Raw genomic sequence first — 18,389 nt, 5'->3', positions numbered from 1 at the left:
ATCATGGCTAAATGGAAGTCAGAACCCGGATCTCTGGGTCCAAAACACTCCCCGGAGCGGGTTGACCTTCAGAAAGATGCCAAAGGCTCGCGGCCCTCTGCGAAGTTTCTGGACGGTGTTGTGTTGAGAGCCGCCCTTGCCGGAGAGCCAGCTAATCAATCAGCAAGTTAAAGGCGGCCTTCTGGGCTGGACCAGGTGGCATTAGAGTCTAGGAGAACCAAGGCAGGGCAGGGGAGGCGGTGGTGGTGGAGGGGGAGCTGGGGGCTGAACTGGGCTTCGCGTTGACCCTCGTGGGTGAACCAGACTCGCGGGGCTGATGGTGCGTGGATTGACTCGGCGCCCTGGGACTGGAGGAGGGCGCAGCGCATCTTGTGGTTGCGCCAGGGAGCTCTCCCAGGTCGCGCGCGCGTGTCTGTGTGTGCACGCGTGCGCGCGCGCGCGCAGGGAAGGAGGCATGCACACTGCGCCCACAGGCAAGGCACAGCCCTCGTGGCCCCCTCTCCACCTCTCGCTCCCGCAGACCCGCACCCGGGGCGGCCTCTGGGCCCGAGAGCGGGCAACCGTGCCGAGCAGGGCGCGGCGGCGGGCGCGGGAGGTGGGGCTGGGGGAGGAGAGGGGAGGGAGGGAGGAGGGAAGGAGGAGGATCCGGGAAGTTCTGCAGTTATTTGACAGGAGCCGGGGAAGCGGCAAAGGACGCGAGGACCGCTCGGTGCCAGTAGGGCAGCTGTTCGAGTCCGGGCCGCCTGGAGCGGTGGGGAGAGGACCGCGAGACGCCGCTCCGCCCGCGCGCTCTGCCGCGCTCGCCCACCCGGCTCCCCCGCCGCCTTGCCAGCGCGCAGGGCGCGGCCGCTGCTCAGAGCGTCGCCCGCGCCCTCCGGGGCCGAGAGCCCCCGTCGTCCCCGTGCGCGTCACCATGCTGCTCCCTCAGCTCTGCTGGCTGCCGCTGCTCGCGGGGCTGCTCCCGCCCGCGCGCGCGCAGAAGTTCTCGGCGCTCACGGTGAGTCCCGCGCGCGGGGACCTGGCGAGCTCGCCTGCCGCCTCCTGCAGCCGGCCCGGCTCGTGTCCCCGCGCTCCCCTCCGGCCGAGGCGCCCAGGCGCGGGGAGCAGGTGACCCTCGGAGGGTGGCGCCTCCTCTCAGCTGCCCACCTGCGGGGCCTGGGCAGGTGGGGCCCTGGCCGGTCTGTGGCCTGAGCGCGGAGGCTGGACGGCCACTGGCTGCAGGGGATTCCCAGCGTCCTACTGCCGCGGGTCGGGGGGGGAGTGGGAGTTACGGGTGCGCTCAGTGTGTCCTGCGCTCCCCCACTCACAGGTGGGCAGGGCCCCGCGCGGAAACAAGGTCTGGGAAAGCCGGCGCCGCCCCGCGGACTGTCCCAGGGCGGATCCACCCAAGACTCGGTCGCCAGCTCGCCGCTGACCCACCGCCTGGAGCGCGTTTGTCCGCTGGCGTCTTGGCTCTCGGCGTGTGCGCCTCGCGGACCGGTGACCGCTAGCTGGGTGAAGGGGCTGCAAGTGATGGGCCCGGCTCCTGGACCCCACAAGGTTCGCCTGACTCTCCCGGAGATTCTCCCTAAGAGAATTTAGAAGGAGCAGATGACATTAAAAATAAAGATGATTTGTCACTAGTCTGGGAAGGCAGAAATCGGAGGGGCGAGGCGGGGTCCACGTCCTGCGGTACCTTTGCCCCTCCGTTTCCTCCCCCAGGGCGGGGTGCTGCGCGCAGGCCGGCGCTCCTGGCCGCGCGTGGATCACTGCGGTGACCGCCACGTGTTTTTCTTTCTTAGCCGCGACTTCTACCCGATGGCCTTGGCCGCCCCGCGCGCGGTGCCAAGCGCGGAGCCGTGCCCACGGGGCTGAGCCAAGCCACCGCGGCTGGCCCAGGCCGGGCGCGCCTGCAGCCCCCAGCTCGGGCAGACCGCGTGGGCTCGCGGGGTTTGCAAACCCATAATTAATGCAATCTGCAGAAACGAAAACATTCCACTTAAATGTGTTTTTGAACAAGTGTTTGAGAAAACACGAAGGTAGAGGGAACACCTCTGGTGGGCAGACGCTTTTAAGTGGCGGGGGACTCGTCCTGAAGGCGTTTATTGTATCGAAAATACCGACGATTGAAACGAGCTGTGGTCCGGTTCTGCTTTTCAGCAAATTTGAAGCAGTCCTGTGAGCCTTATTTTCTTTTTAAAAAGCAGTATGACTGGGGAAGGAGTTAGTGAGTTCATTGTTCATACCTAAAATTCTTCTGGAGCCGTCCTCGGGTCCCTGCCTTGTGTCTCACCAGTGACTTGTAGATTAGAAACTGCTCGCTGGAAGCTGGAATAGGGTTTTCACATGCCAGGCTTTCCCTATAGAGCTTTTACCTCCCCAGAGGGGACGTCAAATCATATTTACTGTGTGTGTTTATGTGTCTGTACATCTTCGCATACATATGTGCACAGGCACACACACACACACACACATATAAAAAGAAATCCCCCTCTTAGTGCTTTAAAGGCCCTAGAGAAACAGAGACCGATTCTGGAAATGAGACCCTAGTGTTTTCTTCCAGGGCTTAGCAGCAGGTTAACTACAGTTGCACAGATTTTTGGAAAGTGCAAAAAGTAGACTGTTACCTGCCTGCTGTCCCTGGGGAGCCTCGGGCTGTGGAAAAGCAGAAGCAAGGTGCTTAGTTCCTGGAACAATTTCGGTAGAGCTTCTTCCCTCTCTCCCCACCACTCCTCTTACTTATCCATTTGCTTTAACCTCCCCGTCTTTCGCCTTCCTGAGACTGCCCCAAGGATTTCATGGGGTTTGGGGGGCCAGCCCCGTGTGGACTTCCTGTGCCGAAGGGGACTGTGCATACGATGTGAGTCGAGCCCCTTTGACTGCACGTCCCCAGAAAACTTTGTGCCTTCAAACCACATTTGCAAATAAAATGCTGGGTTGCTTTTGCATCTGGGAGAAAAGTTGAAAGGCATAAAATGTTTTGGCGTCCTCCTTGCCATCCCACACCCGAGTCTAGGAAACCGAGACGTCGGGTTGATGGGTCATGAGGGAATGTTAGCTGTGCTAGATGTTTCTGTGGTGCTAACCTCTTTTCAGATCACTCTTTAGTATTTGAGGATCTCTTTTGTTTCCAAAGGAATGGCTTTCTCTCTACAAGATTTACATCTGATCTTGAATAAGTTGGAAAGGCAGCTTGAGTCCATGGGAGCCGTTGGGGAGAGGTGGGGTGGACAGCTAGGTGTGTTCTGGATGTGTGACCCTAGGCAAATTACTTCACTCTCCTAATCTTCAGTGTCTTTATCTGTAAAGTGGGGATAAAATAGTAGTATCTTTTTAGCATGTTGTGAGAATGAAAGATAAGGCTTTTAAATATACCCAGTACACATTACTTCTCCAATTAACATTGTTTTTGATGGCACCCCATGCCATTGGCCCCTATGAGATAGTTTTGAAGGCCATAATTATCAACTCATGTTGCTGCGTGATTCGGATGTGCGTGGGTTTTTGCCCATCACAGATTCCTGGAGCACACCTTGCTGTGTGTATGAGCTTAGTAAGGCGTGTAAGACTAGACCGGCAAATGAAAACAACGCAATTCTGATTCTCTGCCTCCTTCTCTTCCATCCATTTCTAGAAAGAGGAAGACCTCACGGCCTCTTTGGGGTTTAGAAGTTTATCACTGGACTTGATCACCTCTGCTACGCTGTGTTCAAGACTAAGAGAATCTGCTTTGCTGGAAAAGTTTCTTTTCTTTTTTTTCCATTGAGGTCATTCTTTAGACATGGCACCATAAGGCCCTTTGTGTTTTTTCTCAGTACTCTCTGATGGCTTTGGATAATCTCCCAGTCGTTGATCAGACCGCAGTGTTATTTCTAATCAACAGATGTTGTTAAGTGTGTCTAATCTACCCTAATCTGAATCCACATCTATTTATTCCCTGAAGAAGTGGGTACATTCTAAGGCCAGACCATATCTGTTTCTCATGTGAAGCGTTCACTTTTTCCCTTTTTATTGCCAATGGCTGAGACTAGGGCATAATTTCTGGTATAAATTGTTTCGATTACATATAATTATATTCTTCAAACAGTGAACAGACATGATCACAATTCCTATCCTTTGTCCTAGGTGCCATTCTATGGGTTTTCATAGACCAGCCAGTAAACCCATACCGGGGTGCTTCCTTTAGGAGCACTGAGGAACGCTATTACCCATGCCTGCTCCCGAGAAGCATTTGAGATGGGACCAGTCGATTCCATTTGGAGCTGACTAAGTGGCATATTGCCCATACTCAGAACATAGAAGTTAGGTTACCTCCCTTCTCATACTGTTTCTCGTTGCCGATGGGTGATGCTCCCCCGAGTTCATATCCAGGACTTCGTCGTGAGCTCTTACTGAATGTTTCTGTGTCCCAGGCACTCTCTTAAGGGCACTTGTATGTGATTTTTCACTTAGCCCTCACAACAAACTAACCAGAAAGGTTCTGTTGTAGCCACGTTCAAGAGATGAGTAACCGCTGGACACTCAGCTGGTGTAGATGCGTCCAAAATTCAACCTGAAATTGTCTTCCTTTGGGGGAGTTCCCTGAACTATTTTCCAAGTCACCTTTGGGGACTTTATAATCCCACAGTGCCTTTCGCCTCTTAGACTGGGTGACCTTCAGTGCCTTTTTCCTGGGGTTCGGCACATGGTGGGTGCTCAGGACCTACTGATCTGGGGGACTGTGTAATGAGAGAGTTGAAATGGCTGTTTTCCACCCTACATGTATTTATTTGCTTTGAAAGGGAAGGAAGGAGATGGAAAAACATGACTTGCTCACATATAAATTTTAAAATGTTTCGTTATTAGGAAGTCCACGAGGGGATCTAATATTAATGTTGCTGAAACAGCAAAACCAAAGATGCTCCTCCACTTCCGGGGCAGTTATCATATGTCATGTATCCATCACCCTGTTCTGATGCTGTTTCACTCAATGTTGAATATTATAGGGAGTGATTATGGTTTTCTTCTTCTCCCGTTGCAAATGCTCTGAGCACTTTTGATGCCCTGGGAAGGCTGCATTTCATTCATCAGCAGAACACGGACCACGGAGGTAGTTAAGGAGAGGGAAACTAAGCACAATCAAAATTTTCCAGCCTAGAAACCCATTTACATGGCGACGAAAAACCCAAACATCTGGAGGTCTCGCTTTAATTTTGATTTGAAATCAAGACGATAAATAAAACTATAAGCAACATCAGGCCCTAGCAAGATTGTGCAGTAAACGGGCATTGATGTAACATAGGTTGCAATGGCCCAGAACAGAACAGATTTCTAAGCAATCCTATATCAAAATAAACCTTCAGGACAATCTAGGATTTTAGGACGGGGACTGTTATTAAGATTGGCAGTGGGATGGAGGTCAAGGGTAATATTTATGTGTTTTTGAGTTAAAAGATACACTGTTCCACTCACACACTTAGAATGATGGATTTCCAGTAGGATTTTGAAATTAGAGAAGAAAATTTAAGAAATATTTTCTGAGTTCATTTGTAGAAGAGTAGAATTGTCACTTTCATGTTTCCCCAATTGATGGGACAAGATTCCACCGTTAATAATTGTACATCTTTAGAATTTGAATTACACTTAATATATTGAATATTTAACTGAAGCGCATAAGGAGAAAAGATTTCAGAAAATGAGATCCTAAAATTTCGTATGGGCTAAGAAGAAACTATTCTAAAAGTGAAAATAACAGACATTCTTACGGTTTTATAGGCTGAAAAATCAAAGAGCAAAGATCTGTAATATGACACAAATAAGTAGAAGCAAGTAAAATGTTCACATTTATATTGTCACGATTAAAAAAAGGAAATTATAAATGGAAACTTGTATATTGCATATCTGGCCAAATTTAATTTGGATTTTCAGCATGGAGGCAGTCTCAGAGTGAGTACAAAAACCATAATTATATTCAGATTTTTATTGTGTATGACATAATGTGGTGTATTAACCAATTAAGCTGGCATTTAAGAGAAGGTGAAGAAATGTAAATATAGTAAATGAACTCCTTCTTCTTTCAATATAGATCTTCCTTCTTTTTCCTTTCTTCTTCTCCTTGGTCGTCATTTTTCTGTGTCTTGCCCAAATTCCAGTTAATCCTCTTTGATTCTCTTGTCTCCAATGCACTGACCATTAATGCTACTATTTCTATTTTAGTGTTAGCTGAAATGCCATAAGAGGTTGTTGAGTTTCTCCTCCTCATCTTCTTTTCTCTAAAAGCATTTGTCAGTTCGCCTCTGTGGAGCTCTGTCCTGGTGGCCAGCTGGCTGTGGTGGGTGGGCTACAATAGTCATCTATCCCCAGCATCATGTTACTGACCCCATCCATTAGCAAGCCTCATGCCTATGGCAGATTTTTTTCTGGGTAAGCCAATTCTTAACATTTGAGGTTGCTGGCAAAGCGTCTTCCAATAATAATGAAGTTTCAGAAAGCATGAAGAGTTTTAGGTAAACACAATAATCTGTGGTACCTTTGATCACTGGTTCAGAATACTTCAGTATGGCATAATCTATTAGGCTCATTTCATTTGGATGTTTCTCAAATTTGTTGGATTTTAGTCATTTCTTAAAGAACAAATTAATCAGTTTGTTGGCAAAAAAAATACTGTGGCGAATAAGTTGACCTTACCCGAGTTGGGTTGTTTTGTTTATTTATCTTCTATACTCTTCAGTAATCAAGGCACTAGAAACAGATGAATCCATCCGACCTATTAGAGAAGTGCAATCACAGACGATTGGTTTCCTTTTGGGGATGAGGAAAATCTGGCTGACTTCCCGTGGCTTTGCCTGCCCTGCTCAGGTCCATCCCATACCAGCCCACAACGGAGCAAAGAAGGTGGTAGGCATTTCTCTAGACCATGCCAAGACATTCCTGTATTGTGAATAAGGAGATGATGTTGAGGCGAGGTCGTGAAGGATGAAAACAGCCCCTGGAAGGGACTCGTTGGGACTCTGCCCCATGAATACCGCGTTGAGATGACCTTGGGAACCCCTGATGGTGGTGACCTGGGAGTGGGGCCCTTCTCTTCTCCCTCAACGGCTCTCAGGAGCAGCAGAAGAGAAGTCACCGTGCCACCCTGTGGAGCTAGGAGACTTCCACTGGCTCTTCTTGTGTAACTGAGACAGTGAGCGCTTCTGATGAGCGGTGGACGTATTTCTCCCTCCGAATGAGCTACATTTTTATGTTTTAATGAAAAGTTGACTAAGAAATGTTTTTATAGCGCTCTGAAGAGTGATGGAAAAGTACATTCCTGAGTGGGTAGACCCGATGATTTTAATTTCTCAGGGACCTTTGCAGTTGTAGGCTGGTAGGCTTTGTAATTACCTTAATTGCCTCTGTGGTTTGGCAGACACGTTTCGCCGAATCTTTTCCAATTTCATTATAACTCTGACTGCCTTAGGTGTTGTCGATCTAAAGTGTCATTCAAAATCTAACCCCCATGTTCAAGTTTTTACATATAATTACCTTTTTTCTCCTTTCTTTGCTCACCTCTAGCCACTTTTTTGGCCCATCTTCAGAAGAGCTGAACATAGACTTGCCTTTTCTTCATTGTATCTTGTTAATGTTTCCTGATTGCTAACATAACTAATTTATGCACAGATGAATCTCACTTCACATGGAGTTCATCCCCATACTTGCCCTTTTCTTACTCTACCATATATTTTTTTATAACATTGAGAAAAATATACAAATCAGAAGAAATATCACAGAACACTCTGCATAACTTTGACAGTTGTAAAGGTCACTATTGTATTTTTCCTTCCATAAGAAATCAAATTCAAGTAAAAAGACTCCCAAGATATGTAGGTAAGAGCCAATCACTTTTAAATACAAATTAGAAATTACAAAATAAAAAATAAATTCCATGTCTGCTGCTCATTTTTAAAACAATTCATCAGATTTGAATGAAAGTGTTAGAGCAGAATTTAGTGCATTGTTTGTTTTCAGTCGTATATTAATTCATTCCTCCTCGGACTTGGATCTGTGTAATGAAGGCATTTTTTAAAAAACCAGTACATTTAAATGTAATTTTTAAAAATCCCCTTTGAAAAAAATTTAGTGTTCTGCCATATTGCGGTGACGAGTTGGGTCAAGACTGTCAAATGACTGGAATTTTGAAAGTTCTTGGCCAATTTTGGGGATGAAGGGTCCAGGCAGGGTGTCGCTCCCTGGGTGGAAAAAGCCCTCACTCGCACCCTTTCTGTGAAGTGCCGTGGACTTCAACACAGTGTAAAGTGTGCGTCAAGCTTTCCCATCACACTTTCATCTCAGAAAGCAGCCACGTTACACATGCCTGTTTTAAGAGGCACTGTTATGTTCTTCACAGTGGAATGGCCGAGTCAAAGAACTGACAAACTGGCAAGTGCCGTCTCCAGCACTGGCCAGGACTCAACTCTCCAGGCAAATCCCCTACTTCCCACTAGAGACGGGAGAGTTGCAGTCAACACACTGTTGTAGCTTCTTTCATTCAAGGTGTTTGTCTATAAGGAGAAAGAGGAGAAAAGAAGAGAGGAGCAGGAGAGGGCGAGAGGGAGGCCCCGTCTCCCGTGGAGCCAAATGGGATGCTGTGACATCATAGCTCTGGCCAAGGAAGGCCAAGGCCAGGGAATCCTCTGTCTTTGGAAAACCCATGCACAGAGTTTCAAATGTTAAAGAGAGAGAGAGAATATGAACATTCTGGTGACTGCTCTAATGCCATTCCTTGTGGAATAAAATTTGTCACATGGAAGATTCATCTTGGACCCTCTGTAAGAAGTTGTCGCGTAGGAAGGCGGGCAAGACTCTAGTTTGAATGCAGGTGGAGAAATCACGCAATCTTCAGAAAGTCATCTGTGGATGAATCAGCAAGAACTAACATTGTGTTTTCTGTAGGCCCTTTATTTAGATATTTAAGGATTACTAGCTCTTCTGAAGGCCTGACCCCCTTCTCAATGCGTCCATATCTTCCCGTCCCTGAGCCCTTTTTTCTCAAGCCTCAGAGAAAGGTTCTCTCTTCCAGTGTTTGGAGGGCTCTGTGAAGATTAAATGAGTTCCCCACACCAGGCGTCTACACAGCCTTGCTCCCAGGCCCTCTCATCGTCCCATCTAAGGGATCATCACAAGCCCCAAGGCTCCACTTCCCTTTCTGAACTTTCCACTCTCCCTGTTGAGACCTGGTTGATAAATAGACTTTGATGAACGTGGCCCCAATACCAGTCGCAGTATCTGGAAGGCGGTTGGTCATTCAGCTGCAGAGCATCACCTCCCCAGATGGCTCAGGTGCGTGGTTGGCTCCCATTGCTAAGTACTTTCTAAATGTGAGATTCTGTAAAGCCAGTCTCTCTTGGTAGTTGGCTTTTTGAGGTTTTTGAATCCATAAGTGGTACTTTATAGATGCTCCTGTTAACACTAAGTTTGCGTCCTGATCCCGTTATCCCAGGTTGGCACTGTCCCCTCTGGTGTATGCAGGTTTGGTAACCCTTGGTCTGTCTTCCTGTAAAAGGCACCTGGTGCCTTCAAGACACCTGAGGGATATGCTAGGCCTCAGTCCCAGGAGGTGAGACACAGACCCATTTCCATCTCTGCTTGTAGTCACTGCCCCAGGGAAAAAGCCCCAGCTGATATGTCTACCCCCCTCCTTCCACCATCCCCCCCGGGATCAGCGACCTAAAAATCATCAATAAAACACTAAATTGGACTCTGAAGTACAGGTTACTGTACATCTCACTCTAAAAAGCTTCCGCTAATCCAGTAATTGACCCTTTGTCCATAAGGTCGTGAATCCTCATCACTTCTGTTCTGCAGCCTGTTCCAGCACCTTGTGCACAGGCCCTCTCCTGGAATCACGGACCCGTTCCTCCAAGTAACAGGATGATGGCATCTGGTCCCTGGGATTAAGACTCCTGTGTGATATGATGAATTGTCTTACATCCTCTGGAAGCAGAGAGAGCCAGCCTGCTGTGTTCCTCCAGCAGTGTCTCGTCTGTCCTCGTACCCCTGCCAGGCAGCTCTCTGTTCTTCTTGGCTGTCTCTCTGTTTGAGTTCTGTAAGCACCTCAGGGTAAGGAAAGTGAGTAACAGCTCTGACCTGAACGCACACGTTCGCTGAGTTCTGGCTTCCCCGGATCCTGAGATACGTGCTCCTGTTGATTGGTTCTTCATTCTTAAAAGATTTGTCTTTTGGAGGGAGTTGCCAGAGATAGATCTTTCTTTTCATTTGGAGATATAATCCAGGTGGAGTCATGAATCCCTTTTTGTGCTCTCTTGGCGTCTCTCCTACCTTTTACACCCAGCCCGAAACACAGGTGCGGTGGCCCAGCGGCTGTGTGGACGAGCGCGTCGCCTGCGCAGCTGGAGGTTCCCTGTGTGACCACAGGAGGGAGCCCAAGAGCAGCCTGGCTCTGTCTTTCGAGGATGGGGGTTCAGAGGTGGGGTTCAGGGCTAAGACCACCAGCAAAGCTTCTGCCACTTTGACAACAGAAGGAGCTCCCCCTGGAAGGGGGGTCACCCCTGAGCATGAGCTCGGGCACCCCATTCAACTTCCCAGTTTGAAAGATCTGACTCATGAGGCACAGAGGCTAAGTTAGGGAATTCACAAACAAGGACATTTTTATTTGATATTTCTAGCAACCTTATTTGGAATATGCAAATCTGGTGTATGCATGTTGAATCCACTGCTATCGCTCAAATACTGGATAACAGAGCTATGTTACCGAAGGAGCGTTTTGGTTTTAAATAACCAAAGTCAGGGGAGGAATTTGAGTGGGGTCGTCCTCTGCAGGGCTCCGGGGCTGCTAATCAGGATGCTCTTTTCTTTCTGCTGCGGGATCTGTGCACTTAGTGAGTTCAGGTCATGTAAAGCAGAGACTTAACTTATTTTATCTGCTAGGTTAGTGTGATTTTTCAGCGTCCTCCAGGGAAGGAAGCCCTCAACATGTCAAATTTAGGATGGGTTTTAACCTGAAAGGACAGTAACAGCAGCAAATCAGAATTCTGTGCCAAGGCTTTCAAAGTCTCTTCTCCGAGCGAGACTTTCCCTATAAAGTCTGCAGACACGCTGTGCGAGAGAAGACTCCGGCGGTGACTTGCCAGCTCCTGTCTCTCTTGAGCACGTTTTTTCCTGGCCTCTCCTGGGCAGAGGCTCTGAAGCCGTTTAAGGTTCTTTGCATCCAAAACTCTGAAGGAAACTCTGTCCAGGTTTACAGCCCCAGGCCTGTCCCTTCTCTCCTTCCCACCCCTGTTTTCTTTCTGAGTTCTTTTTCACGTGACAAATGAGAGCGAGCATCTGCTGGCCACAGCAGCAGGTCATCCCACACACTGTTTCTACAGGTCAGGGGAGGAGGCTGCGCTCGCAGCCTGGAGGTTTCCCTTTTCGGGCCATGACTTCTCAGAGCCTGGCGCCTGTCTCCAGGCTCGGCCAAGCCCGTGTCGTTGGCCCTGCGTTGATGTGGCGACAGGGCAGCCTGGCAGATTGATGCTTCATCAGAGGGGCTTCCTCGGGGGTTCCAGGGGTCCTAGACAGAGGCACAGGCAGCCAGAGGCCCCAGCATCTCCTCTCTGTCCGCCTGATGTCGGTGCCCCAGGCCTGGGCATGCCCTGGACGCTCCCGTGCGGGGCAGCCTGTGTCCTGTGAACACAGGGTGAGTCAGTTTTGAATCCAGTGTCTCCTCTGCTGTGGGCACACATCACGTGTCCTCCCATGTGAGGAAATCTGGGCGGGAGACAGAGGGCACGGACACCTGGGGGTGTGCTAGCAAGTGCATGGGGTTCCCCACGGGGAGACGGCGCCCCCGGGCCCTGCACTGCCCTTGCAGCCCTCCCTTCTCAGAGGTGCTGTTGCGCCAGCGCTCGTCCTGAGGTCTCCTCCTTGTCTTCTTGCTTTACCCCTGATTTAAGAAAAATGAGAAAAGGGCTTCCTTGGCCAAGTAAACAGAGAAGGCTAGAGATAACCTCTGTCTCTCTCTGTCTGTCTGTCTCTGTCGCTCTCTCTCTCTGTCTCTCCCTATCTCTGTCTTTCTCTATCTCTGTCTTTCTGTCTCTGTCTCCTCTGCCTCTGTTTCTCTGTCTCTCCCTCTGTCTCTGTCTATCTCTGTCTCTGTGTCTCTGTCTCTGCCTCTCTCTCTATCTCTGTCTCTGTCTTTTTGTCTCCTCTGTCTCTGTCTCTCTATCCTTGTCTCTCTATCTCTCTATCTCTGTCTCTGTGTCTCTTTCTATCTCTGTCTCTGCCTCTGTCTCTGTCTCTATCTCTCTCTATCTCCATCTTTCTGTCTCTATCTTGACTCTCTCAGTCTCTGTCTGTGTCTCTCTATCTCTGTCTTTCTCTCTGTCTCTGTCTCTCTATCCCTGTCTCTCTGTCTCTCTATCTCTGTCTCTGTGTCTCTATATTTCTATCTCTGTCTCTCTCTGTTTCTGTCTCTCTATCTCTGTCTCTCTCTCTGTCTCTATGTCTGTCTCTCTGTCTCTGTCTCTCCCTCTGGCCCTCAGGCTTCCTGCAGTCTGTCCTGTGTACACGTGGTCACCCCCAGCACTGACAAGGCCTGGAAACCGAGTTTTCTCCCTGCTGGGCTGATCCTCCTCAGGGGGAACGGTGATGGGGAAATTGCGCATCTGTGACAAAGTTCACCATTCAACTCTTTCACACTTTAAAGAAGACTCTAGTAATACCAGACTCAAAACCAGCTGCGCTGCCACTGTCCGGGGCTGGGTGAAGGAGCAGAGCGTGCCCTTTGCTGGCTTTCGGTCTAGGATAGGAGTTTTCTTTAAGATGTGAAAGAATGAAATGGCGACCTTTGGTGAACAGCCTGGCCGTTTCCTCAGCAGGATCAGCAGAAAAGTCTCAGTGTGTGGGTCGGGACCCTCAGGGCCCTTAGCCGGGGCAGCTCCGGGACATACTTCTCGATGCTGATGGTGATGACAGCGTCTTCTGGACGCGGGGCTTTCTTCTTTGGTGATCGTGGCATGGGGTCTTCAGAGCGGAAGTGTCCTTTACTCTTGAATTCTCTCTGTGGTGCTGGAGTTTCTTGAGGCTCTCCAGATCGAGGCCACATGGGAGAAGACTCGCTCCATTTTGGGGAGGGTGCTTTGGGATTTTTGGATGAGAGGGATTGCTAACAGGGAGAAAAGGTGAGATTTCCCAGGAGCAGAATCCGTGGGTTTCTTCGGGTGAGGAGTGAAGATGACGTCAACTGAGAGTGGCAGGGCTGCAGGGAGCCGCACCTGTGGGGAGGGGCGGGGTGAGGCGGAGGAGAGGTCGGAGGGCATCAGGACGTCAAGTTAAGGAGGGCAGTCTTTATAAGCGAGACCAGAGCTTAGGGAAAGGAAAATAAAATGAAGGTAATGGGAATTTTAAGAAGAATTGACTGGGAGCAGGTAGACACACGTAAAAGTGAAATGGCTCTTTTTCTGCCTCATGCTCGATTGTTTTCCTCCCGGCAAACGGTACCAAACTGGGAAGAGCAGGGCCCAGACTGATGTCCTCCGTCCCCCACTGAGACCTTCCGATGCTCACTCAGACACACTCTCACTTTCTCTCCTCGCCTCTGGACTCGCACGTGCGCGATGAGGGTGTCAGGTGGAGAATATGTTCAAACACTTTGAACGAAAACGCAGTGCGCCTTCAGGTTGACGTGGTGATGCCCTCCTTTACAAAACATAAATTCAAACACACTTCAAAGCCACCACAGCTCCCAGCGAGGCCGCCACCTCCACAGCCCTGCCTCTTGCAGGAGTCCACTCCTCGGTGAGCCCCGGGGGCCTGGGTGACTGTGACGGTGGCAGTTACAAATGGCGCTCGTGCAGGACTCACTAAGCTGCAATTACCGGATGCCTGTGTTTTGCCTCTGGGGTGCCTCGTAATTATAAAGTGACCTGGAGACATCATTTGTACATGTGCAGGCTGCCAGATTCTAATCATATAGATGCGGTTGTAATAATCCTCGCAGAGCACCAGCGGTGGCCCCATGCCATGTGTCCAAGCCGCCTCTGTGAGCAAGGCTGGGACGGCTGCTTTGCCCCCGGCTCCTGTGCACGTGGGCCAGGCCGCTCTCCGGGCGCCACAACTCCCACGGCCTTTATCCCCAGACCGTGCTGGAAATTGGTGTGGCCGAGGTGGGCAGGACACGAGGCCCAGCAGAGGGAAGGCCCCGGTTTTTCTGAAAGTTTTGTTGTCTCCCTCTTTCCTTCCCTTTCCCACTAGTGTAAGGGGAACATCCTTGTTCTTCTTTAGGTTTAGTTGTTATGTGGCTGACTCACCTGTTCGCTGTCTTTCTGTGGTGCCATTCACGGCATGATGGCATGTGGCCGGTCCTTTTTGCCTGCGGCAAAAGTGGACACTGTAGGCCCCATCAGGAGACAGACTCTGCTGTGGAATTTAGCACAAGGCAGGCCTCTTGGACTCATTCCAAAAAGACTGCAGGGACCTGGTGGTGACGTGATCCTGCAGGTGGGGCCCTAAGATAATGCTGTTGGGGGTGCCAGCGCAGGGGCATGCCTCACTGTGGCCCCTACGGGGCTAGTGTCAGAGGCAGTGAGCCATCGGGGGCAGGAGGACTGAACTGGCCTCCCCTGGAGGAGACGGGCTCACGGTGCCCGCCTGGGGGATCGGATGCAGCAAGTCCTGGGTCCAGGGCTCTGAGGCCACAGTTCTGATCCTCGTTCCTGGGTTTACCGCTCCCGGTGGGCCAGCTGCAGAGTCTCCGCCTTCTGTGCTGCAGAATGAAAGCGTGCCTTCTTCCATCACCATTCCCTGTGGTCCCCATTTGTCCTTTTCAACACCAGTTCCCCATAGAGTCCACTTCTTGGGGGAAATGAAGGTCCCCTGGGCTGGACCAGCCCCTCCGCGGCCCACTTCCTTAATAACACAGCAATAATAGCTAATGTCACGCTGACTGTGTTCAGCGCCCTGTTCCAAAGGATTTCCCCGTGTTAACTCCTCTGTTCTTCACTACCCCTCCGTGCAGTGGGCGCCATGATTGTTCCCATTTTTCAGACGAGGAAATTAGGACACAGATGGATTAAGTGAAGTGCCCAGGGTCCCCCAGCTGGTAGTCATGGGCCTCGTAAGCTCCTGACACGATGGGTTGGATGGAAGATACAGACAACCCAGGTCTGTAAATGAGAAGCTCAGAGCCAGACCGGAGCCTCACTGACCACGAAGTGTTCTGTAGACTCATTCTGGTCCAGGGCGCAGAGTCCGCTGGACTCGTGGACGAGGAATCTGGGTCACGGACAGGAAACACAGCAGAGGACAACCTGGACATCTGCAAGGAAAATTCGCCAAACAGATACTTCGGAGATGAGCTCTTCCCGTTAGTCATGCCTAGGACAACCCGAGGGAGAGTTAAGGAAACGCGATGTTGGTGCCAAGTGCAGGCAGAAGGAACGCGTCTTGGGTCTGGAGCTGGCGCCTCCCGGAGGGGGTGTTGATGGTTTCTGGGAGCCCAGGGGTTGTCGGGGTGGGAACAGCCCTAAGTCAGCGTGGGAAGGTTGGCTGGACTTTTCTCCTGGGCTCTGGTTCCCTCATCTGAATCTCACATCTCTTTCAAGCCTTAGGTGTCTGTCTTACATTATCTCGATTGAGCCATGCTTCTCTCACTGCAATTTTGAGCTCTTTAGAGATCCTTCAAAGATAGCTTTCAATTTATCATAAATAAGATAAAATTCACTTTGGTTGACTGATACTCCAAAAAATTTTCTCGAGTGCACTTCACTTGCCTCAAACTCATATGGCTACAGCACAATAAGCACACCTAGGACACACCTCTAAATGACCACAGGGCTCCTCGGATGTAATAAACCCCAAAACTCGAGGCCTCCAAGCAGTTGTTCAGGGAGAAATCCTAGGATAGCCTTCTTAGAAGATTAAAAGAAATTCTAGAAGCAATGTAACAACATAATACACGTTTGGGAAAATAACAATGCCAATCCATAATGGTACCACCTAACACATCTTCTCTCATTTGGGATATCTTCTTTAAGACTTTCTCATGGGATTTTTTTTCTTTCTTTTTTTTTGGTGAGGAAGATTGGCCCTGAGTGAAGATCTGTGCCCATCTTCCTCTATTTTGTATGTGGGACCCTGCCACAGCATGGCTTGATGAGTGGTACTTAGGTTCACTCCTGGGATCAGAACCCATGAACCCTGGGCTGCCGAACTGGAGCCAGCAAACTTAACCACTATGCCACCAGGCTGGCCCCTCTCATGTGATTTTTTAAAGACATTGTTATGATGAGATTTTTTTGGTCCCTTTTACTTGGTAACATTTAGAGTTAGGACAGATGCAAGGAGAAAGTAAGTCTATCTTCATTCCTTTTCACCTCACACACCTGAGAGTCAGAAGTGGATTTTACAGGTCTGTCCATCAGTCCCTTCATTCTTGCATGAGAACCCTGAGCCCTGGGCAGCCTGGGGCAGCCAGGTGTGCAGCCCAGGTGTTTGGACTCAGCTCCCCCAGCCTTCTGCCCCACTCCTTTGCTGGCTCGAGGTTGAAAGAAACATTTAATGCCTGATGTTAACAAGAGTGATTTCAGCGTCTAAACCTTGGTGGTCTTACCTTCGTTAGGATGAAGAACTTATTTTGGTGGCAATGTATTAAGACAACAGCATCACTTTCTAAAATCAAAGATGCAAAATAACGTGCCCCCCACGGTGGATGTTCTCAGGTTTGTGTGCTTGTTAAATGGTCGTGAGTAATAGCCTGTGCACTGGGTGGGCAGGAGGACCACTGGACGAGACCCTGGACCTCGGCTCCAAACTCTGGAAGTCCTGGTGTGTGTCTGTAAGATGCAGGCCTTACGTGGTGTTTCGGCTGAAAGGATGGGGAAAATTTAACCGCCTTATCCAATGTAACCAACACCCAATGGTGTTGCGTGCACTATGAATTTAAAGAGAATCCTTTGTGAAACCTTGTTGGGCGATTTTTAGAGAATCCCTAAAATGTGACACAGAGGATCTTTTTAGGTGTCCGCCCTTTCACTCGAAGCTGACCGACTAATGTTTAATCTAGTGGCTTCTCGTTTGAGTGGGGTGTTGACTTTTCTCATGCTTTCTTGTAATATTTAGTAGGAACCGGACATTGAGTTTTGGTGCAGCTGGAAGCATTTCGGATGTTAACTTTCTTTGCTCTAGGAGCACATTTTATAAGGGAGGATCTCGCTCCTTGATGCACATGGAGACATAGAGTTCTCATAAGTGAATTCGGTAAATCTGCGACCAACAGACACGGCAGATGGGAAATGAGGCCGAGGAGCTGGACTCCGTTGCTCCCGACGACACTGTCTCTCCGTGTGTGGGTACTTGGTGCTCACGTCAGAGTAGTTTTTTTCGGGGTGCTCTGGCTCAAAGCCTTTGCTTTGAGGTTTTTGGGATTCCCCTGAGCTCTCTGCATGCCGTGACAGTGAGAGAGCAAAATCCAGAGGCACCCTTGGGAGAAGCGCTAAGTGGATGCTCACCTAGTAAGAGAAGCTGATGGTCCCACAGCTTCTAAGAGTCAAACGACCTTTATAAAGGTTGGAAATTTCTTATAATCCTCTAAAGTGTCATCTAATAGGAAGGTCCCCACATGTATCTGAAGACCCTCTGGATCAAAATGGTTCAATTCCTCTGGGAAAGCGGATGTGGGCTCTCGGGGACAGCCTGCTCCTCTGTCCTTGTGTCATCAGAGAAGTCCCCGCCCCTCCTCCATCCCATCCACGTCTCAGGATCTCCATCCTTAAAATAAACACTGACCCAAACGTGAGAAACAGAAAATATTAAAGTGCAAGATGAGAATTGTCTGCATAGTATTAAATAACATACCCTTTTTTCTTATATTTCCCTGAAGGATCATCTCATTTTGGTAAATGGAATCATTAATTGCGAAGAAATCAGAGCTAGAGGAAATGCACAGGGAAACCATTTCAGTGCCCAGTAGGTGTCTGTCGGCCACATTGGGTTCCAACATCCACGAGGGTTGTTCCCTAATAACAGGAAGGGAAAGGCAATTATTCTGAGTGGTTTGAGAGGTTAGTGAAATCCGAGAGTTGTGATTTTTCCGTTTCCTGCATGTGGACAGTGGAAGGAGTTGGACATCAGAGTGTGAAGCAATGAGCCAGCTGGGGGAGGTAAACGTCCCCAGAAGGGGGGAAATTGGGTGAAAACGTGAGGTGCCGTGGGAGCGAAGAGGGCAGATCAAGCAGCTTCTGGATGATATCCTGGGCTTACGGAAAACACCAACTGAAAAATACCTTTCCTGGTGTCTCCCAGATGGTCTCAGGTCCTGGCAGGTGCAGGCAGGGCCCGGGGCTGGGATGGTGTCAGCAGAGCGTGGTGAAGGAGGTCTCCCCTGAGCGAGGCAGGGGGACAGACTGGGATGGCTCCTGAACGATGTCACCGTTCATCCCCGGGATTTATAATCT

The 18,389-nt window shown here is 49.6% G+C and overlaps 1 protein-coding gene across 4 annotated transcripts in view; it reads left to right on the top strand.

Annotated features, from left to right (window-relative positions):
• Positions 1–333: 333 nt before the first annotated feature.
• The window catches only part of SMOC2 (SPARC related modular calcium binding 2), a 170,274-nt gene continuing 152,218 nt past the window's right edge, over positions 334–18,389 (top strand). The window contains exon 1 of one of the 4 annotated variants that reach the window (XM_014843198.3): positions 334–997. In XM_014843198.3, the coding sequence (XP_014698684.3) occupies positions 455–997 (543 nt within the window). In that variant the 5' untranslated portion in view covers positions 334–454. The remainder of the gene's footprint in view (positions 998–18,389) is intronic. The other 3 variants (XM_044761224.2, XM_014843199.3, XM_070515110.1) reach the window with 3 other exon arrangements.

The sequence above is a fragment of the Equus asinus genome, chromosome 1 (assembly GCF_041296235.1).
Source record: "Equus asinus isolate D_3611 breed Donkey chromosome 1, EquAss-T2T_v2, whole genome shotgun sequence".
NCBI lineage: Eukaryota > Metazoa > Chordata > Mammalia > Perissodactyla > Equidae > Equus > Equus asinus.
The sequence above is the reverse complement of the archived record's forward strand: the minus strand, read 5'-3'. Positions and strand labels throughout refer to the sequence as shown.